Here is a 24,115-nt window from a genome sequence, read left to right as displayed (position 1 = left end):
CTCAGGGAACCTAGAGCACTCTCTCCCTGCAGGTCATACAATCTCCCTAGACCTGTTTATCTTGCTGGAGACTAGGTTAAGAGTTTGTGTTTCTGGACTGTAGCCCTCAGTGGTGCTTAATTCAAAAAGGAAGAAACCCCAAGAGAAAACCCGATCCTCTCCGGGAGGAGCTAGTCTAGAAGGTACTATATCTGAAGGCCTGCGGATTATGGAGCCTTCTCCTGAGTGGCTGCTAATTATGCCATTCCCTTGCCTGCAATTTTTTGTTTTTTATTTTAAACTGTGGTACTTAGCTCAGTAGGAGAAATAAATAAGAAGGGCGCCTGGAACCCTGTTGCTCTTAGAATACTAAAATACTGGACCTGAAAGAAATCCCACACTATGCTTTCCTCTCCCAGCATTCTTATCTAGGTGAAAATAAACAGCAAATGCAGACTTAAAGGGGAGTAGAATGGCTTGTTTTTATAAGAGAAAACTGAAGGTTCAGTAAAGGACAGGGACAGTTCCATCTCCCTGGCTTTGGCAACATTGGGGGTTTGTGTATTGTTGAAATGTACGGGAATATTAGATCTTTTAGAGCCAGCTGACTGGAGAACTATTTTCCTTCCCAGATCATCTGCACCTCTATATAAAGATAGAACAGAGTCACATTTCGATGCCCTGGATGTCTCGATCATGAATTTAGCTCCACTTTAGAGATGTTACTGGTCCTCTTTCCTATACTCTACTGCCTATCATAATGCTTGTTATGTTGTGTTGTTATAGTAATTATTATATTATATTATATTATATCATATCATATCATATCATATCATATCATATCATATCATATCATATTGTTCTTGGCTTCACTGGAAATTCTTTTCACTCTGTACCCCTTCTCTTTCATGCCTTTCTGCAGACTCTTCCAACATTAATTTAGGGAAGCTGTTGGAATCTTAAGACTGTTCAAATGGAAGAACATTAAAGAATGCCTGGCCTAGTTCTGCAGATTACAGCTAAAGAGCACAGGCCCAGAGGGGCATTGAATGACAAAGGTCAGCCAGGGAGTTAGAAACTGAGCTTAGATGTCAGGCCCAGTACTCTTTCCACCCCGACACTATCTGTTTTGCCAGGCGATTAGTTTGGGATGAGTTTTGGCATGGTTCTGAAAAGCTCCCCCCCCCCCCCTTTTATCTTTCTAGCTATAATTTCCTCTTTCCCAGTTCTTTCCTCTTCCCTACCTTGTGTCTCTCAAATTTTGACTCTAATCCAGGAGCCACAACAGGTGTTGGGCCTGCCTTTCAGCAAATTCTGAATCTTGGCTGGCAGGGTCCTGAGGGTGGAGCATGCCCTTGTGCCACCTGGTAGGCTGCCAGATCAGTTTCAAGGTCTCTCTGGTAACCTCCAAGGCCAGTTCTACTAAAAGGATCCTTTGTCCTTGGAGCATCCAGTCATTAGCACGAGGAAAGTCTTCAAAAGTCTCCTCTGAGCTCCCCAGGGGTGAGGGATATTTGATTGCTAACCTACCTTGAGCTCTGTAAGGATTGTTCTCTTTTGCACTACGCTTGACACAGTATTAATATATAATAGAGGCTATTAATACATGCCTATTGTTGACAATAAAGGTAATAAAAACCCACCCAATTATTTGAAATCTTCCCAGATTCAGTCATTCCACTGGAGAGGGCAGGGGTATTACAGTGTTGAGTGCAATATCTTGTATAGGTCCAATAAATATTTGTCATAAATATGTAAAATAGGCCTCAGTTTGAGCTTAAATTATGCCCATTTTTGAATTCACACAGGTGTGTGCATGTCCATTGTGGCAGGCATAGGGAGTGCACTGCTCAGATTTCCCATACAGAGAGCCTCCTGGGAGGAGTGTAGTTAGCTGACAGCCTCTAGCTGTAGGCATCTTTGGAATCTACCAGTGTTAATACACCAGTCATGCTTTCCCTGCCCTTCTCCCTGTCAGTGAGAGGGCACTGCAGATGTGCTAGAGCCAAGCCTTTCCTGCCCAACGTGGGGTTCCTCTAATGGGCAGTCTGCCCTGCAGCTTTCTCAGAGCTGCATTATTTATTATTACTATTATTATTATTATTATTATTATTATGCTCTCGGCCAATCTTCCTTCCTTCCTCCTCCATTCACCGGTGTCAGAACTGCATTGCAGTCTGAGGCTTTCCTCTTTCCTTTCCCCTTTATCTTTTACAAAGTGTTTCTCCCAGTAACTCTATTGCACTTTTTTATTTTATTTATTTTTTAATTTGTAAAGTTTATTTATTTTGAGAGAGAGAGGGAGAGAGAGCAAGGGGAGGACAGAGAGAGAGAGAGAGAGGGGGAGAGAGAATCCCAAGCAGGCTCTGCACTGCCAGTGCACAGCTTGATGAGGGGCTTTATCTCATGAACCGTGAGATCCTGACCCGGGCGGAAGTCAAGAGTTGGACGCTTAACCGACTGAGCCACCCAGGCGCCCCTCTTGGACTGCTTACTCTGTCTTGCCATCTGCTTCCTGGAGGTCCCAAACGAGCACTTCCAACCTAGTTGGGCCAACTCACCAAAGATCTATTTTTCATGAGGGCTTTAGGTGTCTCCTGGGAGGGAACTTATCCTAAGGAAAGTGAGGATTATAGGCAATGTGGATCCAGTCACAGAATCTTCAGAATCAAAGAGGAGTCTAAGTTCAACATTAGGTTTATCACAGATTGGTTTCGTAGCCTCGATGCAGCCTTACCCCTACCATTGGCACATGCTTAGTAATTTGTGGAGGGGAATGGGGGTGAGGAGGAATCAGCAAAATATAGAAGAGATGCTTTAATAAAAGTCTGAGTCAAAGGGCATAAATAATACCTATTGGAAGCCCATGTGATAAAGTATAACATGATACGGGGAGAAAGGTGTTCTCTCCACTGCACAATCCGTATAATAGGTTCTGGGCACTGGGGACCCCAGAAGGGTCACCTGGCATCCCAACAACACAGCATGTGAGAATCACTTTCTGGGTCTCCCAGGAATTAAGAGGAACATTTCTCAAGGAGAAGTAGTAAGAGGTAGAGGCAACACCTTGCAAAACTATATAAAAATGTGAATAACAGAGTATCAGAGCTGAAAGGAACTGTAGAGATCATCTAGTGTGCTGATTCTCAAACTGTGTTTCATAGAGATTCTCAAAGGCCCGGGGAGAAGGAAGGAGTGTCACAGACGAAATACAAATGTGTGGTAGTTCAAAGAAGGGAGAAATTAATTTGACGCAAGAAGGTTTTCAATAAAAATAAGAGGATGAGAAGATGAATTAACCATGTAGGTCAAATGGCTAATAATAAGTGGAGGGGCTAAGACAAGAAGCATGATTTCCCGGCTTCTTGGGTACCATGATGTGGGCCTTTAGCTGTTACTTTTAAAATGTGGTGGCTGTGAGCAAATTATTTATAATGGAAGGAATTTGGGGGTCATGTGTATGTTTTGTCTGTATATTCCTGCTCCTGGAGGAAGGGCAGAGTGGATGTGATGTCCCTTCGAATGCAGCTGGGTGACTCTAAACAAGTATGCTCTTCCTGGAGTCTGGTTTTCATTATTTTTATAACCTCAGGCTTACAAATCAGCCAGGGCAGAGATGCCGACAGAAAGGCCTAATGGAAGGAATATATTTGTTCCTAATTTAGACTAAGAACAACCACACCCCACAGATCAAAATCCATGGAAACTTCCACTGCTCTGCAGCACTGGTTGAACAGCATTTCCAAAAGAGTTCCAATATGCTCTTGAGAAAGGATTCCGTATTGATACTTTGAGGGAATGTTCCATGTTATATCCTTGTCTTGAAGATTCATGTTGCTCATAGAAAAGTCTCTGAAGAGCTCTGCAAAAGATATCTGTTTAGCCTTAGTCCAATGTTTTTCAAACTTGCTTACAAATGGAAACTTTTATTCACGGAATATCTATTACCACACAGAACACACTTAGGAAATGCTGAGGTAAAGACTACTGACTGGGAACAGAGGAGGTCTGGGTTGTGGTCACATCTTTGCCACTAATTTGCATTTTTCATCATTTTTGGACTTCAGTTTCTTCATCTGCAAAAGGAGAGGTTTGAAATCAATGATCTAGAGAGAAAAAAGGACTACCATTTATTGCACACTTACTCTGTGTCATGCACTGACATGCCATCAGGGTCCTGACTTTAGAAGGGCCCCATGCTTGACTTAATCAATGGTTACCATCTGCTGTCACCATCTTGATTCTTGACTCATCTTGATTCTTAGTAATATTTAAACAAGGAGCTCTGCATTTTCATTTTGCACTGGGCCCCATACATGATGTGGCTGATCCTGTGCGTGTGTGTTTGTGTATCTAGAGAGAGAAAGAGAAAGGTTGTCTCTAATATTATTTCTCATCTCACATCAGTCTAGTGAAAATATATGTGTACTATTATTTGTGATATACAAATACGGAAGCTGAGAATGAAAGAGGTCAAATAAATTACTCAAGGTCACATAGGGAGTGAATAGCCAGGATTCCAAGCTAGCCCACAGGGCTCTAAAGCTCTTGCTCTTCCCACTAGACCAGCTGCCAGTGCAAACATTCTATAATTCTAAGATTCTTTTGTTCTTCGAACTACTGGTAGATCTATCTCACTGTTCCAGTAACAGAAGCACTTCATTAATATCATTTGTTGTCTAAGTGACTATCTGGCTAAATGAATTAGGGAGTGATGGATTAGATGTCAGTGAAAACATGGCTAGATGGCAGGGAATGAGTGGCTGTAGAAGTCAGACAGACATGGAATCCAACAAACCTGGTTCTGCCATTTACTAGCCATGTGACCTAGGGTGACCCACTGTGCTCCTCTGTCTCAGTCTACCTCATAGGTCATTGTGAGGATTAAATGAAATAATGCATTGCTTAACACATGGTAATCTCTCAAAGGATTATTACTATCCTTTTATTAAACCTGACCACACTAGATTTGCTATTGTGATATCAGAGGACCAACTATTGGAATTCATTTAATTTATTCAATAATGAGTGCAAGAACATTAGTTTCTTTATTTTTTCTAAATCAAATCAAGTCAAATTTTAATTTCTCTAATTCAAATCTAATTAAATTTAGCTTCACTCTCACCTACCAGGTTAGTGGGACATAAAATTTCAGAGCTTTTATGGGGATGCCAAAATCTCAGGGCTTCCCCAACCTAGAAAACCTGGGGAAGTGTCTTTAGCCCATCATAGTTGTAGCTCACTGTTCAGGGAGGTGTGTTGTAGTCTGATGTATCTGGCCCAATTGGTCAAGTCATCTACTCTTTCTAATCTAAACTTGGCCGCCAAGAGTTCCTGTATGACTCCCAAAGCCATGGCATCCTTATAGGTACCACTGCCAAAAATATTGGGAGAGAGCCAAGTGCAGGTCCCCACCACCCTCATCCTCTTGGCTTTGAGTCACCCTCCCAAATAATCCAGCTTTTTCCCTTCAAGAATATATATGTTGGAAAAGGACTTCTAAATGTTTTTCCCCTGAGGTAAAGAAAGCCTCCCAACCTACAAAGGACTAACTGTCCTTCCAAAAAGGGTACAGATGAAAATGTTCTATGTCTTTTTACTAAGCAGAAAAAAAAAATTAATTGATTTAATTCATTCAATTACACCATATTCTCAAGCTTTTTCTTTTTTTTTAAAGTTAAAAACCATTTTTTTAATGTTTATTTTTGAGAGACAGAGAGAGACAGAGCATGAGCAGGGAAGGGGCAGAGAAAGAGGGAGACACAAAATCTGAAGCAGGCTCCAGGCTCTATGCTGTCAACACAGAGCCCAACACGGAGCTTGAACCCACGAACCACGAGATCATGACCTGAGCTGAAGTGGGATTCTGAACCAACTGAGCCACCCAGGTGCCCCTCTTTTTCTTTTTTCTTTTTTTAAAAAATTTTTTATCTATTTATTTTGGGAGAGAGAGAGTGTGCGTGCACAAGCAGGGGAGGGGCAGAGAGAAAGGGAGAGAGAGAATCCCAAGTAGGCTCCATGTTGTCAGCGCAGGGCCCAATGCAGAGCTCCATCTCATGAATCGTGATGTCATGACCTGAGTCGAAATCAAGAGTCGGACGCTTAACCTCCTGAGCCGCCCAGGTGCCTCAAACTTTTTCGTCTTCTGTGAAGTCTCCTGTAACCTGTTTCTCCCTTGGCCACTATATTTCACATCTAAGCTTGCAGGTCTTCTCTTTACTCCAAACTGGGGAAGCAGAGGAGGTAGGGAAAGGACAATACTAGAGAGAATATGTTGCTGATTCTCCCAATTTGTGGGTGAGAATTTTCCAAACCAACCATTTGGAATTCTACATTTCAGATCTTCTGAACCCCTTGAGAACAATGAGCAGCGGGTGGAAAAAACACAGGCTTTGGAAGCCTTGATTTATAGGAGTACGTTTATATGTAATGGAACAGAAGGCTTGGTAACGGTATTAGAACAGGCTAGGGCACTGATGTTCATGGACGAGGTACAAGGACAGGAACTGTTCGGCCACTTAGTGCACATAGTTATGCTGGGCATCTGCCAAGTGAAGGGCAAAATGAGAATTTTGCTTCTAACTTAGCAGCAGAGCTCTGGGCCTGTAGTGCTGGGCCCTCTAGTGGCTAGTTCTTATTCAATGACCATAACACTGTTTTCTCAAGTTCTCTAGTTCTTATTCAAAGAACTGATCACTGTCCCATCTTCTTTTTGGTTTTGTTAGAACCACTAACTGCCCCCATGTATATTCTGTCCTCTCATTCCTCTGTCATTTCTATCTCCAGGGAAAGATTCCCTTAGAACCAGACTGAGATAGAGAGTGGCATGCAGGTTTTGGGGGGGCAGGTACCTCAGTAAGTGAGGACACAGGAGTAGACAGAGGGAGAAGCTAACTCACACAGCGGTTGCAACTGAAGCCTCATCTGATCCTAACGAGGAGGTCTGGAGTTGAGGTGGCAACTGAATTGTCCCAAACTGATGCCACGGAACCAGAACTTTATATATCCCTGCATCAGTCTGTCATTGGTTGTGAGTCACCTCCAGGAGGGGTGGTGAAATAGTTATCTGTGGTCCAGGACAACACACAGAGATGTGGCTGGGAGCCGGGAGCAGCTCACATTCCCAGCAGCTGGGTGATGTGAAAGATCTGGGCACAGAACCCTGAATCCACTCGTGGGAGTTTGCATTCACATTCATGGGCTTCCTGAGTACTTTGTTCCTCTCTTTTTGTCAGTTTCCCCTTGATGCAGGAAGGAAAAGTCCAGAAATGAAAATCAGGAGACAGATCCTAGCATACACTCCTGCTACATGACCTTAAGTACGTCACCTAAATTATCCCAGCCTAAGGGCTAGCAAGAGAGCTCAACAACAATGCTTCACCGCTAAAGTTTTGTTTTTTTTTAATGTTTATTTATTTTTGAGAGAGCGTGCCCGCGTGCTCATGCGAGAGGGTGTGGGGGAGGAGCAGAGAGAGAATCCCAAGCAGGTTCTGCACTGTCAGAGCCTGATGCAGGGCTCGAACCCACGAACCGTGAGACCATACCCTGAGCCCAAATCAAGAGTCAGACACTCAACTGACTGAGCCACCCAGATGCCCTGCTTCACCATTTAAATTTTACAAAGTGCTCTCATATTCACTTTCAATTGAAACCACTGAACAAAATTCTCTAAACCAAATGAGATAATGGAGAGAGAAATAGTTTGAAAGATTGGTAGTACATACACATGTGAGAAGTTATGTAGCACAATACTCATAATAATGTTAATCCATTCTAATATTTATTAAGCATCTACTTTGTGCCAGGCTTTATCCTAGTTGATGGGGCATAGAGATACATTAGACATGGTCCCCATCTGCACCTTTGCGTTGTTTCTTGGAGGGAAAAAGACATGCCAAAAGAGTACAACGTGGTAAAAATGATCACAGAATCATAAACCGGGCAGTAAGATGGCTGAAAGTAGCCTCAGTCTATGTTAGGGAGGGGCAGAGATGGGTTCAAAGTAAAACTTCATAGAAATAGAATGTTTTTATAGGTAGAAAACCTGAAGTGGTGAGCTAATCTTTGCCCCCATGAAGGCAGGGACCATGCCTACCTTATTTGTTGCTGTTCTCTTAGTACCAAACACTTTACCTACAACTAAGTACCTAATAAATATTTGTTGAATGAATGAATACATAATAAACCAAAAGCAGAACTGTCAGCCTGCAGTTGTCCCACAGAGCTCTTTTCAGATGTACTTAAATAATCCCATCCTGTCTCTGACTAAGGGAGATGCAGCAATGATTCACATTAGATGCTTTCTTGAGATTATCTCCTTCTAATCTCCCAGCAGATTCTGTGGCTGGTGTCTCTGTTCCCCTTGTCCCCAGTGTTTGGAGTCAATGTTGTAGGGACTCAGGGACCCTCACTCGAGAGCCGTCCCAGTTGGCTTATTATTCCCATAGAATCATGACGATGTCCTCTCTTCTCTTTGAGGCATCTTGATTGAGGATGGAAGAAGCTGGGCGGGGATGAGATTGTGATTGCTCTACTTGATCCCTGAAGGGGAACAGAGAGGCCAGCCACAGTCTGCTGGGAGATTAGAAGGGTTTACATTCAAGAAAGGATCTAATGTGACTCTCAAAGGAACCAGCTATGGTGGGGATGATGTGGTTTGAGGTGTTGGAGTTAGAGCCAATGGCCAAGAAAGAATTCTTGAGACATCTTTGGTGCAAAAAGGTGGTTTTATTAAAGCATGGGGACAGGACCCCTGGGCAGAAAGAGCTGCACTGGGGTTGTGATGGGTGACTGATTATATACTTTCAAGTTGGGAGAGGGTTTTAGGGATAGAGTAAGCCTCTAAGGAATTTTGGAAACAAGGTTTCCAGGACCTTGAAGGGCTTGCTGCTGTTAAGAAGAGATCATTTGTTATTGTGTAGTAAAAACTCAGTCATGAGACCCTTCACATGTATATCAGGGGGCTGTAAGCTTGGAGTATGATTGCCAACATATATCTTGTGGGGTAGAGATAAAGGAAGTTTCCAAAGCAATTTTTATTTATTTATTTATTTTTAATTAAAAAAAATTTAATGTTTATTTATTTTTGAGACAGAGAGAGAGAGAGAGACAGAGCATGAGCGGGGGAGGGGCAGAGAGAGAGGCAGACACAGAATCCAAAGCAGGCTCCAGGCTCTGAGCTGTCAGCGCAGAGTCTGACGAGGGGCTCGAACTCAAAAACCATGAATTCATGACCTGAGCTGAAGCCGGACGCTTAACCGACTGAGCCACCCAGGCGCCCCTCCAAAGCAATTTTTATATGTTTAAGTAGACTTACAGGATCCTGGAGCTTGGGATAATGTTAAGATTGCCTTTGCCCTTAGCAAAGTGTCATCATCGAGGCAGCTGAGCTCCTAGAGGAAGGTCACTCTGCCTATCCCAAGGACTTGTCAATGGGCTGTTGTCAGGAAATTTAATTTTTTTTTTCTTCTGTCATTGTTTCCCACATCAGAGACAACATGGGCTTGAATGCAGGCAAGTCAGTGTTAAAATCTAGACGGCCTCACGCATTAAGTGAATGTTAAAGAAGCTATTTCACCTCTGAGCTTCTGTTTCCTCATCTATTAAATGAGGATTTAAAAAAGTTAAGAGATTTTGGGAAGGTGAAATAGGTAACATGTAAGTTCTCAGCACAGTGCTTAGCAGAGATTGGCTGCACATCAAAAACTAGTTTTTCTTCACTTTTTCCTGGTCACTAATTTCTGACTCTCCTGCTCCCCAGGAGCTCATTCCTGTCAGTGTTTAACCACTGCCACGGATGGGTCCTCTGATTTCATCTAGGCAGATCATATTCTTGGTTTCTTAGTGGCACCTGAAACAGGATTCTTTTTCCTACACAAGCCTGGCTGAAAGCCTTGCTTTGTCTATTTCCCTTATGCTTAAACCAACATCTTGGATATTGCCATTACAAAGAGGGATGAGACAAGATTCACCAATACCAGGGGAAAAAATGAGTAAAAGTCACACTGCCAGGACAGGCTTAGTTATACCCACAAGGTTCCAACCCCCACACCCCCCAAAAAACATGACCAAATCAGAGTAACAGCACTTCTTTCTTCTTGACAAGGCTGTACATTTTTCTTTCATGGCCAGTCCTGGGGGAAAGAGTGAGGAGGGTAGGGTGAAGACCACTAGCTGTCCACCGAAATCCATTCCTTCCCTTCCACAGTAATAGAGATTTGGTTAGGACATCGCTGCCCAGGCAGGAACCTCATTTGCCTACTTGCCTTGGAGCCAGTGGTGGTCATGTTACTAAGCTCTTGTCAAGTGCCCCTCCGAGGTTAAGTACCCCCTCTAGCAGCCATCACCTGTCTCCAGAGAATTGCCCTCCATTGATGAGATCCTCCTTACAACCTTCCTCTTGTCCCCCCTCCCAACCAGGGTGGTCCACAATCAATTACTGACTATATGGGGGCATAAAGAGCCATCCCCCTTGCCTCAAGGGGGTGTAATCCTGCTGTGTGGTTTGTGCCCCTGCCATGTAGAACAGTTCCCTGAAGATTAGGCCAGGGACATGAGAACACATTTTGGTTCTTTCCCTTTCCTATCTACTTCCTTCTCTCCCTTGAAGGTTTTTCCTGAAAAGTGCCCCATCAATAAATGCCTGTCTCAAATTCTGTTTCTAGGGAACCCAACCTCAACCTATCAGTGTCAGTGCCCTGCTACCATTTCCCCAGATCACTTTCCCATTCATTTCAAGGGACAATTCAGATCCACACCCTGGGTTGGGTGTACCATAGTGCCAAAGTTGGATTGAATGTGGTACAGCAGTTAGATGAAGAACTAGTGGGCTCTACTGAAGTAATTATAAGGAATACCTACTAATAAGTATTGTTACATGGTTATTACAAGCTGAATGAGTTAATGTATATACAATGCTTAGACCACTACCTGACATATAATAAATGCTCTTAAGTGTTAGAGCAGGGGTTTCTTTGATCTTTTTTACTTATGTATTCCAAGAGTGCCTAGATGAATGCTTGGCACGTAGTGGGCCCTCAATAAATGTCTGGCGAATGAGGGATTGTTGAAGTTTCGCTTTGATGGCTCAAGGTGATGTTCTGGGATCTGGCCAGCAGAGGGCAGAACCGGTGCCGATAAAAAATCCTATGCGCTGAGAGGGTATTGCCACTTAACTCGCAAACATTTGGGGTGGGGTAGAGCTGGAGGGTGGGGAGGGTAGTAACGAGGTATATAGAGCCCTTACTTTGTGAATTCAGGCAAATAAGTAGTTCTAGGCTCAGGAACTGCCCTGGTGCTCAGGAGTTGCCCTGGTGCTACTCAGAAGTAGCTCTTCTTTTGAACTTGTGACTGACTGCTCCATGCTCCCTTCAACAAATCTTCTTTCCTGTTAATGCTAATATACACCGGGTTTCTGCAACTTGCAAGCAAAATAATTTATATTATTTTATTATTTAATCCTGTAAGCATAAGGACTCTGTGAAGGAGAGCCACTACCATGGTTAGGGACACTGAAGTCCCAGAGTTGCCACACTGGGTCTGCTTCCTGCCCAATTTCCCAGCCAACCACTCTCTTTAGGCATGTGGTTTCACCACATTTCTACCCTCAAGCTTCCCTTGGTTTGTTTTCTTCTTTTGCTGTGCCCACTTAGATCAGTCCTATCTTTTCAAAAAACCCAGTTCAAATTCTTTGTCTGACTCCTCAAAATCTACCCAATCTCATTTCTTAAAACCCTTCTAGCCTGACCATTCATTACTATTCTTGATTCCATTTCCTATTTGGGACTTTGGACTGGGTGGTCTCTAAAGTCTCATTCAACTGTAGACTTCTGAATCGTTTTCTTCCCATATGTCAAATCTTCTTAAATAGGTCTCTACCTTCTCCTTCAAGAAGAGCTAAGGAAGGCTATGCCTGGGTGGCTTAGTCAGTTAAGCATCATCTGACTCTTGATTTCAGCTCAGGTATGATCTCAGGGTGTGGGACTGAGTCCCACGTCGGGCTCTGCGCTGACAGCATGGAGCCTGCTTGGGATTTTCTCTCCCTCTCTCTGCCCCTCCCCCTGCTCATGCTCACTCTCTCAAAATAAATAAATAAACATTAAAAAAAAAAAAGAAAAACTAAGGAAAGGCTTGAGCACATATGGGGCTCAGCACAGATTTGCAGGGAGTTAACACAACTGACTGCTCATGGGAATGAATGTGTTCTGTATCTTCCATTCAAGAAACACACAAGCATTTATTTTTATTTTTTCAAGGTGGAAGTAGCTTCCCCCCTCGCCCCCGGATTATACAAGTAGCATACTTATGGTCAGATAAATCAAATATTACATAATTTTTTAAGTAAAAAAGGGAAAATCACAATCCTTATTTTTCAGAGATAATTACTATCAAAATATTCTTTCAGGGTTTTTGCTATATACAAATATGTATGTTTCAATAGGGCTTTCTGGAGACCCTTTGTACATCCCTTAAACAGAAATCAAACAGAACAGTGCGAGGTTCCAGCTGGGGATTTGTAGCTTGTAAGGTATTCACTCATCACATTGCACATATTAGGCTGAACCATATGAAAACTACTGATATTCAGCTGCTTTTGACCTACAAACACAATTTTATGGTTTTAATCTAATGTATGTGAAGACCAGAATGTCAGAGCTAGTAGAGCTCTTAGAGACTTTCAAGTTGAACGGTTTCATTGTGAGGAGGTGGGAAAAGGATCAGAGAAAGGCATGACCACTCAGTTCATGTACCAGAATCCTTCCACTGAACCAGTTACCTGCCTTGCATGCTCTCCTTCTTTTAATATGGTAATCTTCTAGGTGTGATAATAACCTTCTAGAAGCAGATTTTAATTTGGTGTCAGAAAATTCTTCCCAGAATTTAACCAAATCAGAAGAGGCTGTGTTAGAGGTAGTGACTGGAGATGTGGCTGGGAAGGGCACTGTGACCTGGCTGGAGAAGTGCACGAATCATGGAACTAAAGAGCCTTAACATTCAGGGCCCTGCACTTGCATGGCTCCTTAGGGTCTTGGGAGGGGTCCTAGTAATGTATTGACATGGCAATATGTTTTTGTAATATTTGTAAAAGCAAAATTATTTTGAATTCTTTTTCTTAAGGGGACCCCCAGAATTGTGTAAGTTTCAGGCCTGGATCCTGTCCCGTGTTTAAAAAGCACTAGGCAAGGAAACCAGAGCTCCTACATTCCAGCTATGGCACTACTCTGGCCCAGATGGGCAGAATGGTATTTAATTTGCTTCCCTCACAGGGGGTAAAATCACAAATGTTAAATGTCTGGAAAAATATAAAATGTGAACAATATAAAATGTGAACAAATATAAATAGGTGAATAAATATAAAAACGTTACTCATTTCTTATCTGTGATATGGTAATCACTGCTGCTTCTCATGGTCGTTGAAGATAACGCATCAAAAAACATGTCCTCCGTGCATCTTCCCGTTTCATTTGCTTTTGCTACAACTTCCTTTTCTCCTTCCTCCAGCCTCCAGCTCCTAGCTCCCAGTACTCCAGCCAGTGGACCAGTAGTGGTTACTATCTTTTGCTATTTCTATATATTTGTTCATGGGGCTCCCAAAAGTCTGCTTTTGCTGGAAAAAAAAATCTTTATCCGCAAGGCCCAGGTCTCCCAGCCCCTCTCCTCCCACCCTAATGATGACTTCTTCTAGCCCTTTCTCTTGTTGATCTTATAGATGGGGACACTGAGGCCTGATGTGGTCCAGCACTGAGTTCTGGTGTCTTGATATTCTGCCATTCCTGGCCCCCTAGCATCAGATCATAGACACACGGTTCTTGATGTACACATGATAGGGGTCACTGCGCTTGTCCACTTTGCGGGAGCGGGTATATCCCAGGATGAGGCTGCCCACAGTGACAGCAAATAGAAACATGACAAAGAGAATGTACATGTAGGAGTTGTCATCACGGCCAGGTAGGCTGGCCCGTCGCTTCTCTGTCAGGTTGTCTGGCCCTGGCCGGCAGAGCAGGTTGCTGTGAATAGTGGCATTTAGAGCCTTCAGCACAGCGTGCAGGCTTTTGTACCAAGTCTCAGTCCCGTTGGTGGTCTCCATAGCAATAGGGATTGAAGTGGGCAAAGAACTGGAGGACGCTCTGTTGGTGACAGAAAAGAGAAAGGGGATAGCTTCTGTCATCTGCAGCTTGAATTCCATCCCGACTCCCTCAAACCCCAGCGAAAATCCCAACATCACAGTTTATTCTACCTATTAGTTTACTTGTCTGTCTTCTCCACTAGACTGCCAGGTCAATGAAGGCAGGGACTATGTCTGTTTTACTAACTGCTATATGCAAGCACTTAAGACAGCACCCAGTAGGTGCTCAATAAATACTTGTGGAATAAAGCCTTCTTCAACCATTGTAACCCATATTAATCTTTCTTTTTTCTTTCTTTTTTTTTTTTTATTCTATAAATCACCGAGCTTTAGGCTACAAGGGCTTTAGGGATTATTTACTCTAATTCCTTCCATTTTTATACAAAGGGAAGCTGAGGCCCAGAGAGAATTAAGTGGCCTGTCCATGATCACAGAGAATATTGGAAGTAGAGCCAAGACAGAGTCCCTTTCTGTGATGGCCAGCTTACAGCTCCTTTGGCTCCTGGGCCAGCTCTCGGCAGGACTGTGTGGCACCATCAGAAGACATTACCCAGAGTCCTCCTTCAGCACAGTTTTTTTTTTATATTCCATGGACAGCATTTACAAGAAGTTTGGGGATGGCTTAAATTTCACCCTACCTGGAGGCCAGAGGCTGGGTCATTTGATCTCTTAAGCACATTATGTCCCAAATGCTCTAGGTATTGCTAGCTATTTAGAGGAAATTCTGTTGGAAAAGAGGCGGTGGGGGAAACAGGGAGAGGCTGATAACCACTGAAGACACCAGGGAAAAGAAGGACAGGGTTGAACCTGAGGGCAGGGGAGTGAAAGGAACACTCAGTCTGGTTTGGAGCTTTCCTACCCCAGAGAGGGAAGAGACAGGTACCTCAACTCTCCTGCCTTCTGACACAAAGTCACTGTGTACCTGGTGTATAATAAATGTTCCTTCCCCTTCTTCTTAGAGATCCTTAGTCCATAATATAGAAAAACATCCAAAGACAACCTTGTATCCAAATCTCTGAAAAATCATGTCATTCTCTTTAAGCAAGGCTCCATCCACACTCACTTCTTTCAGGAAGACTTCATTGAGTGCTCTCTATCTTTTAACCATATTCCACAAGCTTTATTGTTGCAGCCCTCCCTTTTGTCCAGCACTTACATGTAAGGCACTGTGTGGCTATTCTCTTGTTATTGATAAGGGTATTAGCAGACCACATGCTCTTGGTCAGCAGGACTGTATCTCTCCCTCAAGTCTAGGGGATTACCCTGAGACTGGCTGGGTGTTGTGTTTCCCCAGGGGTCTACCTAGTAACTGGCTGGCTGTTCTTCCTTCAATAGTCTCCAGTAAAAATGGCTATTTTAGGGACTTTTCCACAGGCCAATCACTCAGAGTTCACTAACTGGTTCCAAAGCCCTCCTTTATCTAGGTAGATCTGTCAACCTAACTGAAACTAACAAACTTGAATATTACATATGGTCTCTTCCAAATAATAGATGACTGTTATGACCATGATCAGTATTCATGGACAACTCTATGAATGAAGAAGTTAGGGGGAATAATTTAAATAATACAGCAATCACCCAGGACTGGCCTACATTTCGTGCAAGGCCTTTGGGGCTTCCTGGTAAGTAGTACTTGAACTACCTTGTCTGGACGGAGGACGGAAAGAGAACAAGGGCTCGCGGAGTTAAGATCCAGAAGGCAGAGATTCTCATCTACTACCTCAATTGTCAGGTAAGAAATTTGTGCCTTCTTCTTCCCTTGTATGGACCAATGGAAAGCAGGAGCAGCACAATGAAATTAATGGCTCAACTCATCATTCAGCCGGTCATCATGTATGGAGGCCCACTGTTAGGCAGGCCTCATGCTGGGAGCTTGGGGAGGCTCAAACCCAGTCTCTGAACTTAGGGACATTGCCAGCTGATGTATTATGAAGGCAACAAGCCAAGAGCTACTGGGGCTTAGAGAAAGAAGGGACAAATTCTGATCAAGACTCAGAGAGTATTCAGTGATGGAGGCATTTGAATTGGACCTTGAAGGGCTTTTAGGAAGTAGAGAAGGCAAGAAAAGCAAAGAGGTAAACAAGCATGACAACAAGAATGTTTAGAAGAGGGGCACCTGGGTGGCTCGGTCGGTTAAGCAGCTGACTTCAGCTCAGGTCACAGTCTCATGGTTCATGAGCTCAAGCCCCACATTGAGCTCTGTGCTGACAGCTTAGAGCCTGGAGCCTGCTTTGGATTCTGTGTCTCCCTCTCTCTCTGCCCCTCCCCTGCTCGTTTTCTGTCTCTTTCTCTCAAAAACAAACATTAAAATTTAAATTAAAAAAAAAAAAACAACAACGTAGACCGTGGGATAGAGAGAGACTTCTCTGAAGTAGATCATGGAGAGCCTTGAGTGCCAGGCTGCAGAGCTGGAACTTTATCCTATAGTTGGGGAAGAGCCATGGAACAGTATTTTAAAAGGGAATACAGTGATGAGATCTATGCTTTGAAAGGACAGTCGGGCTGCCAATATGGACTGGAGGAGGCAAGAATTGAGGCAGGGAGCCTAATGACAAGGGTCCTGAAATAGTTCAGGCAGAAGACACTGAGTCCTGAGCTGGGACCATGGGGATGACAAGGTGGGGGCAGGAGTTAAGATCTCACAGATGTGATTTGTGAGAGGTATGTGGGGAATGGCTTAGGGAAGAAGGGGCCTTGGACAGTTTTACAGGCAGATAACAGATAGATGAGTGAGTGCCTGGAGAATCCCACTTTGAATTTTTTTTTAACGTTTATTTATTTTTGAGACAGAGAGAGACAAAGCATGAATGGGGGAGGGGCAGAGAAAGAGGGAGACACAGAATCGGAAGAAGCCTCCAGGCTCCGAGCCGTCAGCCCAGAGCCCGACGCGGGGCTCGAACTCACGGACCATGAGATCGTGACCTGAGCTGAAGTTGGACACTTAACTGACTGAGCCACACAGGCGCGAGGATCCCACTTTGAAAGAAATGGGCTTCTTGCCATGTTCTGGCTCTAGTTTTCTCATCTGTCGAAATGATTATCATCGGGAGTTATTCAATGGGTTGAGTTTCAATTTTGCAAGATGAAAAAGTTCTAGAGATCTGTTGCACAACGATGTGAATACAGTTAATGATACTGAGCTGTATACTTAAAAATAGTTAAAATGGTAAATTTCATGTATTTTTTTAAACCATGATTAAAAACAACAACAAAAGACTATTATCCCTGTCCTGCCTCCCTCCAGGCTTGCTTGAGCATACACTTTTATTATGGTGAAAAAAATGTTTCAATCTAGTAAGTATGTATACACAGTACATACAGTGAAGACGAAGTCTCCCTATTCCCAGTGGTCCAGGACTCTTTCCCGGAGCAGTCACTGTTACCAGTTTTCTTAGAAATCCTTTGCAAAGTAGTTTTAACTGACAGGGCAGAGGAAGGGGAAGCTATATCTGGAAGACTCACCAAATAGTAGGCAAATTCTCTGGCTCTGAATCAGCTTCAGAAATCTCCCTGTGGGTGCCCTAAGGCTCCCCTGCCCCTCAGCTTCTTCAGAGTGTCTCTGGACACATCTGGGGTCTCAGTGTTGACATTGAGAGCTGAGAAGGAAAGGCCCAGTGCTGGAAAACAGGGGAGGAGGCAGGGAAGGAAGAAATCAGACACACAGAAAAATCTTCAGAACCAGGGTGGATCTCCTAAGGCTGGGGCCCCAAGGGTTGTGCAATAGCTTTGCTGTGCACTCCCCCCCCCCCACTTCCCCTCCCCTTTGTGCAGCAGCTGGGTCAGACCAGCCTAGGGTTGCAGTTACAGGAACTGTGCAGTGGCTAAGGGACATCTGATTGCTGTCCCCCAACCCCAGGCCCGCAATGTTTCTACTGGGTGACTTTGTGATAAACCTCAGTTTAACATGTGGACTCCTGCTCGGGGAGCTGCCAATAGTGCAGACTAAAATATTCCCTTTCCTAAGGGTACAGGTATCTTAACAGAAGTCTCTAAAAGGTTCAAAGAGCCTGAGCCCCAAGGGAATGATGTGTGTGGCAGGGTGGCAGCTGGCAGTGGGTTGATATTTTACATAGACACAAATGATGTTTCCAATGAACCTATTTGGAGAGACTGGGTAATACATGGTCACAGCATCAGCACTATCTGTAGCAAAACTCATTGTGAAAATTAAAGAAGAAAATTGCAGTGTCTGGTACCAGGTGCCGCACAGGGGTGGTGACGGTTTTATTTTTGCAGAGCAGAGGCTGGCGGGACCTTCAGAGGCCATTTAGTCTAACTTTTAGTTAACTTCCCTCATCTTACAGTTAAGGAAATGGAAACCCAAGGAGCTGTCTTGGTTCAGTTGTTACTTGTGTGACTTTGGGCATGTGACTTCCCTTTTCTGGGCCTCAGCTTCTGTCTGCATCTATAAAATGAAGGCACTTTAACTATGTAATCTGGCAAGGTTGCAGTAAACTCTAACATCCCACAAAGGTACAAATCACAAAACCACACTGTTGAGATTATGGGAGATTGGACAGGTTGGTGGGAGAGGTATTTTGGGGTCTTTTTAGAGCCCCTGAATCACAAGATAAGGAAGGCTGCAGACTTTTTTCTCACAGATTAAAGATGTACCTGAGACAAGGACTAAGTTACACTGAATATTCCTGCCTAGATAAACTGAGAGTCAAGTCAGTTGACTTTGGCTTTTTTTCTTAACAGTTCATCTGTCCAGGTGATCTAGCCAGGGAAGGAGTGAGAGTCTGTGCAGAAAATGAGGGTGGACGGACAGTGTGGGGGATGGTGTGGGCTCCAATGCAGGCTTCAGTGAGGGCAGTAAAAGTTCATGAAATCATTGATCCCTCAGATCCTCCTTCTGGGGCCTCTGGATAGACCTGGAAGTTTGTGGTTCTGACAGGGGAAGCAAAGAAGTCACTCTTACATTATCTTTAGGTACTGGGTTGGGGTAGGAATGAGGGCCTGGGTGCAAGGGCATTGCTGGGTCAGGAGAGACAGAAAGCTGATGAAGAATGGGTTGGTTCTCTGTGAACTGCCTCTAGGTCCAAGGATTGGCAGTTGGCAACAATGAGAATTTTGTTCCTCTTTCTGAGCTCCTTGGCTTCCCTTGTCAAGATAGTCACTGATTATAAAGTTCATAATGGGGCAGATAGAGCTCTGCTCCAGAGAGTTCTTAACTTGAAACAGAAGATAGACCAGTTAATAGGAACTGACTATGCTGAAAGAGATTGTAAAGATTATTTAGAATCTAGATTCTAGGCCAACGCCTCCATTTTGTAGATGGGGAAATGGAAGCTCTGAGAGGGAGGGTGACTTGCCCAAAATGACACGACTAGTGACGGGCAGAGCTCCGATGAGGACCGAGGTCTTTGGGGGCATGTGCTGTTAAGGTGCTCTTTCCACTACCAATGGCAACATTCCCTGGCATCTGAGTTGTGCATCATATGGAACACAGTCTTCTCGTGTCCTGTAGCATCATATCCTCTAACTCCATACTTTTTCCTGTACTGCAGATTCTCACCAATCGAGGATCTAGTAGGGATGGTGGGGGGGGGGTGGATGTTGGCATGTTTTGGACGAGGAGTTAACCTTCTTTTATAATCTCATCTCCTATGGTCCTTTCTGCTCTAGACCCACTCCTGATCCCCCAAAACGCCAGACTCACTCTCTTCTTCCACACTCTATTGCTATTTCTATTTCCTGCATCTTAACAGATTCTTCCTAAATGTTTTTTGTTTGTTTGTTTGTTTGTTTTTTAAGTAAGCTCTATGCCCAACATAGGGCTTGAACTCGAGTCACATGCTCCAACTGAGCCAGCCAGGTACCTCATCCCCCAACTCCCCATCCCTGTGAGTTAGAACTCAAAGGTGTCTAACCTGCGGGTGGAGCTGTAAAGCTGTCATCTGAAGGATGAACTGGGCATCTTAGGTTTTCTTTCAGGTTTCTCTGGGGAAAAATGAAACTCCGCCATTGGTTCTTTTGGTTTTCCCCCTGCTCTGTTTTAGCTACTCTTTCAGAGTGAACATCTTAAGTGTTTAGAAATGTGGTAAAGAGAGGTGAGGGGGAAAAAGTCACACAAAGCAGATGGAGATATAAAGACAATCCCTGGGACCACACAATTTTGCCATTGGTCCCTCTGGCAATCTTATCGCCACATGGACTGGGGGGCCAGTGGAGTGGGAGGAGGAGTTCAAGGTATGGACCTTAACAAAGAGTTGGAAGGAGACAGAGATAGAATCTGAGCTGAAAGGGATCTTAATAATTATGTTGTTAGTACAATCCCCATCCAAACAGGAAAATAGAGCACCCCCTCCCTGAGGAAACCACTTGCACAAGGTCTCACAGCCCCGTGAACTGGGATCACAAATTGGTTTCGCATCCATGGACCTTTCTAGTATCAGTTCCCCGTTGCCTGTAGGAAAGTCTAACCTTCTCAGATTGTCATTGAAGCTTCTTTGGATATGACCCTGCCTCTCCCCAGTTCCCTGTGCCAACTGGTACTGAGTTACAGACCATTCTCCAAACATTCCTCACATTTGCACACCTCTTGCCTTTCCTTATGCTGTTTTCTTAGGCAGAGGAGTTTCCTTCCTCTTTTTATCTTCCTGGTGAACTCCTACTCATCCTTAAAGGCCCAGCTCTAATGTCACCTCTATAGACCCCCTCCTGGGAGACCCCCTTCTTCACTCCCTAGCCAATTAGTCTTTCCCTCTTGTCTGTTCCTAAAGTGCTTTGCATAAAACCCTATTAGAGCACTATGCTGTACTGAAAGTGTATGTGTGTATAGGTATCAACATATGTAGATATGTATGCTAAACTATGTGCTGTGAGGTGTGAGGGCAGGGACCTGTGCCTCACATACTTCTTTATGCCCTGGGCCCAAGCACATAGTAGGCACTCAAGAATAAATGAATCAGGGGCACCTGGGTGGCTCAGTTGGTTAAGCATCTGACTCTTGATTTTGGCTCAGGTCATGATCTCATGGTTTGTGGGCTCGAGCCCTGCGTCAGGCTCTGCACTGACAGTGTGGAGCCTGCTTGGGATTTTCTCTTTCCCTTTCTCTCTGTCCCTCCCCTGCTTGTGTTCTCTCTCCCTTTATCTCTCAAAACAAATAACTAAATATTTTAAAAACTGATTAAAAAAAATGAATCAATGCCATTTCTTATTAGACCATCCCCTACCCAGTACACACATAGACATTCATGAAAACAGCTTACAGTACCTAAAAAGCAAGAGCAGGCCAAAACATATTTGATTTGGTCTGGGGAAGGGGTGGCTCAAAGAAAAGAAGGTGTCTCAGTCAGGTGGGGAAGTGACTCAGAGGAGAAGGAATTCTAAGACTTCTTTGAAAGCCCAGATGTTCCCTGCACCTGAATCCCATTCAATCCAAAGGGCAAACATTCTTGGCCCCAAAACACTAGCAGTGGCTTTGCCACCCTCTTCCCTGTGTACCTACTCAGGGTGTGGCCACACACACCCAACCACTGCACACACACAGTCCAATTTCCAGTCACCCAGCCCGTGATTTTGCCTTTCATGTGTGCGTTTCATGGTTCCAATCGTGGCTGTATGCTTGGGTATGTGACCTTGAGCACTGCATTTATTTCCTCTGAAACTCATGTATGAGATGGGGATAATTATCCCTGCCCTGTTTACCTCACATGGGAACTGGAGGAGACAACAGAGGAAGGTGTTTTAGAAATTGCCAAGTACTATAGAAACATAAGAGACAATTATGGGGCAGTCGGGTCACCTGGTTTTCTTTTCTGTTTTTCTACCCCCACCTCCAGATTACCAAATGTTGCCCCACGCCCACTGCCTTAGTTCTCTATCCTCTGAAGAAACCAACAGGTTCTTATTACTCTTCTTGATTCTTGACACACTTTCCTCCTTCAGAAGCCTTCCTTGTTTCTCATACTCTGATCAGCCCTGTAGTCCCTTTCCATTGAGGGGTACCATTTGGTAGTCCTATAGTTAATGGAGAACACACAGGAATTGGAATTAAGAGACCTGCCCCTATTTGGCTGTGTCTAGCTGTGTGTCTCAATGAAGTCACGGCTCCACTCTGGGCCTCATGTTCCCCATCAGTAAGATGGGGGTTTTGCCTTAATTCCTTCTCAGTAGGTATTTTGAGCACCTGCTCATTCAGTGTATGGATAGAAATGTGTTTTGAGATGTATGAAGTGAATGAGGGATGAAGAACGTTGTTGGTTATCATCTTGAGGAATCAAGAAAATATGAAAGCAGTTTCCATGCCTCAGGCAGGGGTCTCCTCCATTTGGAACCACCAAAGTTGATAGATGGCATTACAAAATGAGGACCTTACACTTTTACAATGCACCTTTGTAGGTGAAGTGGAGAGAGCCCTGGATTAGAAGTGAGGAGGCTTGGGTTTTGCTTCTCTCTGGTCCTGGTATGTTCCTAGACAAGCTATCTCCCTGCTGCCTCAGTTTCCCCATATGCAAATTGGTGAAGATGGGGAGGAGGGAAAGGAGGAGATACTCTTCATGGGCCTTCATACAAGGGTCTGTCTGAACTCATCTACTTTCTAGATAAGAGAATCCCACCCAGGTCCAGACCTCTTTCCCCTCATGTCACACGGAGTGTGGGGCAACAAGACGGAGAGGCCCATTCTACAGGTAGTGACCCAGGAAAAGAAAGCACAAGGCATGGGAATGCAAGCTGGTGGAGCCACTATGGAAAATGGTATGGAGGTTCCTCAAAAAACTAAAAATAGAACTACCCTACGACCCAGCAATTGCACTACTAGACATTTATCCAAGGGATACAGGTGTGCTGTTTCAAAGGGACACATGCACCCCCATGTTTATAGCAGCACTATCAACAATAGCCAAAGTATGGAAAGAGCCCAAATGTCCATCGATGGATGAATGGATAAAGATGTGGTATATATATACAATGGAGTATTACTCCGCAATCAAAAAGAATGAAATCGTGCCATTTGCAAGTACGTGGATAGAACTGGAGGGTATTATGCTAAGTGAAATTAGTCAGAGAAAGACACAAATCATATGACTTCACTCAAATGAGGACTTTAAGACAAAACAGAGGAACATAAGGGAAGGGAAACAAAACAGGGAGGGGGACAAAACAGAAGAGACTCATAAATATGGAGAACAAACAGGGTTACTGGAGGGGTTGTGGGAAGGGGGATGGGCTAAATGGGTAAGGGACACTAAGGAATCTACTCCTGAAATCATTGTTGCACTATATGCTAACTAATTTAGATGTAAGTTTAAAAAAATAAAAAATAAAACAAGTTAAAAAAAAAAAAAAAAAAAAAAAAAAGACAGACAGCACAAGGCATACAGCCGGTAGGGGACTTGCACAGGTTTACACAACCTGTAAACTGGAACTCCAGTCTCCCGACTCCCAACCTAGACCTCTGTTATTAGCAACAGAAGGTGTGCCTTTGAAAGTCCCTAGCTAGGCGCAGGACACAATGCAGTAGCAAATGGGCAAGTCAGCTCCGGCAGAGCAAAAAGACCACGCAGGGTCCCAGAAGGGTGTTTCTGCGTGTGCTCTCGCTGCGGACCAGCCGGTGTTCGCACGCACATTTGGGGACGTGGAAACAGCTTTCGAGCCGCGGTCCGGGGGCCCGTAAGTGCCCGTGCAAGCCCCCATGGTTTTCAGGCTGGGTGTGCCAGGAGCCCAGCTCCGCGCCACGTGGGGCCCCGGGATCCCTGCAGCTCGGGTCTGGGGAGGATCAGCTCCGTACGTGAGCCGTTCCGCACCTCGGGTCGGCGTTCTCCCGGGAAGCGGGAAGACTCCTCACTTCTACCCTCAGCTGCAACCCAGCTTTCCCGACCCTGCTAGTGCGCCTTACCTGCCTCTCGGCAAGCCTCTGAGGGGCGCCCGTCCGTCGGTAGGACACCGCACTCTGTGCTCCCCAGTGCCTCCGCACAGCACCCCTTGGTGCTCGGGTGGCCAGTTAGCACACAGCGCGCCCCCTCGGCTCTGCGCCCCGACCCGCGCTCTGCTCCCTTTAACCTT

The 24,115-nt window shown here is 44.5% G+C and overlaps 1 protein-coding gene across 3 annotated transcripts; it reads right to left on the bottom strand.

Moving 5' to 3' along the window:
• Nucleotides 1-12,194: 12,194 nt before the first annotated feature.
• Nucleotides 12,195-24,115, bottom strand: KCNE3 (potassium voltage-gated channel subfamily E regulatory subunit 3). Of its 3 annotated transcripts, XM_045484044.1 has the most exons (4): nucleotides 23,949-24,113; nucleotides 19,978-20,047; nucleotides 17,567-17,721; nucleotides 12,195-14,105 (listed from the first exon to the last, which is right to left on the bottom strand). In XM_045484044.1, exon 4 carries the CDS (start codon nucleotides 14,063-14,065, stop codon nucleotides 13,766-13,768), a length of 300 nt encoding a protein of 99 aa, XP_045340000.1. In that variant the 5' UTR covers nucleotides 14,066-14,105; nucleotides 17,567-17,721; nucleotides 19,978-20,047; nucleotides 23,949-24,113; the 3' UTR covers nucleotides 12,195-13,765. The 3 variants fall into 3 exon arrangements, with proteins under 3 accessions (XP_045340000.1, XP_045339999.1, XP_045340001.1); XM_045484043.1 differs by lacking the exon at nucleotides 19,978-20,047; XM_045484045.1 differs by lacking the exons at nucleotides 17,567-17,721; nucleotides 19,978-20,047 and having other exon boundaries at nucleotides 23,949-24,115.

This window comes from Leopardus geoffroyi, chromosome D1 (genome assembly GCF_018350155.1).
Source record: "Leopardus geoffroyi isolate Oge1 chromosome D1, O.geoffroyi_Oge1_pat1.0, whole genome shotgun sequence".
NCBI classification, from domain to species: domain Eukaryota; kingdom Metazoa; phylum Chordata; class Mammalia; order Carnivora; family Felidae; genus Leopardus; species Leopardus geoffroyi.
This window is presented reverse-complemented; position numbering and strand designations above follow the sequence as displayed.